The 4,332-nt window shown below is 48.6% G+C and overlaps 3 protein-coding genes across 3 annotated transcripts; 1 reads left to right on the forward strand and 2 right to left on the reverse strand.

Moving 5' to 3' along the window:
- Window positions 1–311: 311 nt before the first annotated feature.
- Window positions 312–743, reverse strand: DACRYDRAFT_108495 (uncharacterized protein; the record flags this gene model as incomplete). Its single annotated transcript, XM_040768661.1, has 1 exon — window positions 312–743. The coding sequence occupies one exon, from the start codon at window positions 741–743 to the stop codon at window positions 312–314; it is 432 nt and encodes a 143-aa protein (XP_040628061.1).
- Window positions 744–1,198: 455 nt separating this feature from the next.
- On the forward strand, window positions 1,199–2,853 carry DACRYDRAFT_53593 (uncharacterized protein; the record flags this gene model as incomplete). Its single annotated transcript, XM_040775184.1, has 3 exons — window positions 1,199–1,345; window positions 2,087–2,167; window positions 2,311–2,853. Coding segments are annotated over 3 exons (771 nt in total), but the record flags the coding sequence as incomplete, so codon positions are not given.
- A 627-nt stretch (window positions 2,854–3,480) lies between these two features.
- Window positions 3,481–3,825, reverse strand: DACRYDRAFT_108496 (uncharacterized protein; the record flags this gene model as incomplete). Its single annotated transcript, XM_040768662.1, has 2 exons — window positions 3,481–3,632; window positions 3,687–3,825. The coding sequence occupies 2 exons, from the start codon at window positions 3,823–3,825 to the stop codon at window positions 3,481–3,483; spliced, it is 291 nt and encodes a 96-aa protein (XP_040628063.1).
- Window positions 3,826–4,332: the final 507 nt, after the last annotated feature.

Raw genomic sequence — 4,332 nt, forward strand, 5'->3', positions numbered from 1 at the left:
GTGAAGGGGATGGAAAGACTGTGGTTGATGTTTGGGTGCCGTGGAGAGCCTGGTGAACTGCAGACTCGGGATGTGTACGTTGCACTGACTGTAGAATTGGGTTGAATGTGTAGTTTACAAGAAATGAAAGAGCATAAATGTCACATGACTCCGTCCGGTACAAACCCACTGACATATAAAGCTTCAAGCATACCAACTGATTCGAAATGCGCTGTCGTTGGTGACAACGACGAGCAACGTTGAACTTGACATACTGATCAAGCCGTCAGGTTGTGCACGGATAGCGTACAATCCCTCTCCGGGAACCCAGATTACATGCATCGAAAGAATGAACCACGTACACAACGGGCCACATTAGTACACTCGTCTCCTCTTGTCCCTCTCCCTCTCCCGGTCCCTCTCCTCACCCCGACTTCGAGACCGTCCCCTACGGCCCTCCCGTCCCTCTCTGTTTCTTTCCTCTCGTCCACGATCCCGACCATCCCGAGCTCTCTCGTCTCGGTCTCGATCACACTGATCCCGGTCGGCCCGATTGCGATCACCACGACCCCGATAATCATCCCGTCTCGGCGGAGGGGAGAAAGAGCCCCTCTCCCTTGATCTCCTGAACGAGCGATCATCCTCCCTCCTTCTTTTCCCCCTTGAACGGTCATCATCCCTGTATCGCTCGTGACCATGATCGGCGTCTCGCTCTCGGTCACGATCTTCAGGAGGTGGTTGGCGGTCTGGGTCGTCACGATCATGCAAGAAGCCCAAGCCCGCAGCTCTCAACTGCTGGGTCAGTGGTATACACCAGTTCGACTTCGACCTTGTCCACATTCCTGCCAAAAAACACACTGGTCCAGATGGTCTCTCATGCCGTCCCCCAAATTCATTAGATGCTCCGAACCTGCCGGACATCGACCACGAACAATGCCTGGGACTCTCATATCCTGCCTACCTTCAATCTGCAGTCAAGGACTCTGTGCCCAAAATAGCAATACCCATGACCTCCTCTGCCTGACACCTTGATGACTGAATTGCATTTATTTGCCAATACCTCACCAATTTGTTGCTCCCTCTGGACTGGAATATGTGGCAGCATGTGGCCCTCATCAAACAGTCCCTTCAGTACTTCCTACATGACAGCAAACTGTGTCAATGAAACCTCACTGGCTTACCTCACATATATGTCCCTCCTGCCAAACATCTTGCCTTGTTGAAACAAGCCCATGATGACAGTGGTCACAAAGGGTTCAAGACTGTTGCTGGTATTCTCCGTCTCTGCTTTTGGTGGCCAGACCTCTGCGCAAATATCAAATGGTACCTCTGCACCTGCCATGCATGTCAAATCCATAGCATTCATGTGAGGGCACTAGGTCTAGCAAGGTTGCCACACACTAATCCCAAACAATAGATGAAGTGCTGGGGGTCTACTGTGGTTGAAAGTGGCTCTAACCAGCAGTACTAGTCAATATCCACATCACCAGGGCCAGCTGGATTATTGGGGGGGTCCAAGGGGGTCACTGGGGGGTCCCAGGGGGTGTTATAAGTCAGTTATAGATAGCTGAAAAGTGTAGCAAGAGTTGTGGAGTCAAGGCAGGTTTCTGAGAGCAGGGTGTTCAGGCATGTGTAGAAGGGGGTTCAAGACAATGAGATGACTTAGAAACTGCTTGTAGACTAAGGAGTTTCCTCAGAGATCAAATCTGAGGGATACAGCGTCACTGTATTACTGTTTATATACCTTGTAGGTGTTCACCAGAAGCCCAGGAGTCCAGGTAAATTCTGGGGACTCCTACAAGTGTCAGATAGACATCCTAGCAACACCCCTAGGCCTCCCAACCCTCTCCAATAAATTGTGGAGACTCCTACAAGTGTCATCTTGTGTTCCACTACTCCCAGTAGGGCCTTTAGCTACCACTATGTCTCACCCCAAGTGTCTGGACACAGCAGTCTTGTGGTGTCCTCTGCACAATGTCTTGTATGACCACTGCCATTGTCCTAAGGCAGTTACCAGCACAGGAAGTTCCAGGGGCTTGTTGTTTCATTGCTCCTAGGGTGAAATGGGTGGCCAGGGGTGGTAACAGGCAGTGCCCTGACAGTTCAGAAGGTCCTCAAACCTCCAACAGTTGACTGTCCGGCTCTGCTTTTCTCAAAGATTTATTATGATACCATGAAGATGCCTCCTGTGAAAGGATACACCTGCATCACTCAAGTCCAATGCTCCCTCTCTTTGTATCCCAAATGCTGTCCCTTAAATCAGAAACTGCAATGGCCCTCACATCAGTCCTCTTCCATGATGTTATCTGTTGCTGGGGCAATATTGTGGAGATTGTCACTGAGAATGGATCAGCCTGGGTAGCAGCAGTGAAGGAACTGGAACAATGCTTTGGCATCCACATCCAAATTTCACCATACAACTCTTGTGTGAATGGTGCAGTAGAATCGAAACATTTTATGGTTCACCAAGCAATTTTGAAAGCATGCAGAGATAATATCAAGCAATGGCCTGACAAAGTGCCAACTGCATTCTGGGCTGAGCGAATTTTGGTCCAGCACAGCACTGGTCTCTCCCTGTATTTCATTGCACATGGTGTTCACCCAGTCTTCCCCATGGACTTTGAGCAAGCAACATTCCTTGTGCCCCCACCCAAATTCCCTATGACCAACAGTGACAAGCTGGCCTACTCAATTCAACAGCTTGAGCACTGTGAGTCTGATTTATCTGACCTCCAGAAGAAGGTTCACCAAGCCCACCTGAGAATGGCAGACCAATTTAAGGCAGACAACAAGCACATCCTTGCCAATTATGACTTCAAACCTGGTACCCTGGTCCTCATTTGCAATACTTGGACAGAGAAGGAACTCAATTGAAAATCAAAGCCCTGATTTCTTGGCCCTATGGTTGTTGTCACATGGACTGCTTGAGGCAGTTATGTGATTGCTGATTTGGATGGGGCCATCCTCAAAGCCTGGATTGTGCAGTTCTGCATGTATCCCTACCATGTACAATCTGAATGCACCCCCACCCTGCCCAACATCCTGCAGCAGATGTCTGCTGAAATCTTACAAAACGTACAAAACATCTTGTCAACTACCACAGAGCCTGACCCCAAATAAGTAGCATGGGCCTTATGCCTACCAGCCTGTCAAACAGTGCCTGCCTTCCCTCCCAAATTTGTCCCTCATTTTTTTTGTTTCCTTGAGATATATCTACTAGGTCCACAAGCAGACTCAGTAGTATGGCAAGAACACAATCCTTACTGGAATACCTGCAATATGTTTATGATACACACCACATCTGAATTACCAAATGCAAAAACATTGAAGTCACATACCTTGAAGCACACTGAAGAGGCACAGGGATGAACAAGATGTATTACCATGAATTTTGCTTGAGGCAAAATTTGGATCTACAAGGACACTACAACTATGATGACGGGATGATGAGACAAATTATGACAAAAGGGAAAAAAAAAACAAGAAAAAGAAAACAATTATCTACTCAGCCAGTGCCCTCCCCAGGAGAGTCTGGACCTGCTCCGCCCAACCCGTTATGGTGTCCATGGCTTTCTGTGCCATTAGCAGGCTTGTCTGGAGCTCCAGCATCTTGTGCTCTGCCATACAAAGTGGCATGACCAGCAGCTCAATCTCTACAAGTTCTGTCAGCATTGCCCAAATATAAACTACAGAAGGAATGGACTTACCAGCCTCTGGAAGGCAGGACTGCTTATGTGACGGCCCAGGCTCACCCTGATCATCCTCCCTCTCATGCTTTTTGGCCTTGACAGTGCTGCTCATGGCTTGGGTAATGCACTTGGGTGCAGCCTTCTTTTTTTTGGCCATTGGAGTGGATGTCTGGGACTCAGGTTCTGGGGTCTCCAGGTGGAAGAGTGTGACCTTTGGGGCAGCCACATTTCTGTTGCGTGCTAAGGAAACAAGTCAGACAAACAAAATCAAAGACCAGGAAAGGAAACATGGTGCACCTATATGCATGCTGCATGGTTTTTTCACCACCTTGCATGCTGAACATGCCCCCTTACCCACTTGCTCTGCTATGTTGCAGTCATGGGTGGGTGCATCACCATCCAGGACAACATGCTTGTGACAAGTCTTACACTGTTGAAAATCATCAGCACCTACTGGTGACACAAAAAATGGGGGCATGACTTACACAGTTTTCCTCTGAGAAGGACTCCACCAACATGGTATCCTTGGAGACAAATAGGTGCATGGCCAGTGTCTCCTCCAAAAGCCAACCCTGCAATAAATCGGTTGTCAGTTTCTCAGTCACAGCCTAGTCAGGTGATCAGGTCATATGACCAAGGATGAGGTCATATGAGGTCATGCACA

Source organism: Dacryopinax primogenitus (assembly GCF_000292625.1).
Source record: "Dacryopinax primogenitus strain DJM-731 SS1 chromosome Unknown DACRYscaffold_11, whole genome shotgun sequence".
NCBI classification, from domain to species: domain Eukaryota; kingdom Fungi; phylum Basidiomycota; class Dacrymycetes; order Dacrymycetales; family Dacrymycetaceae; genus Dacryopinax; species Dacryopinax primogenitus.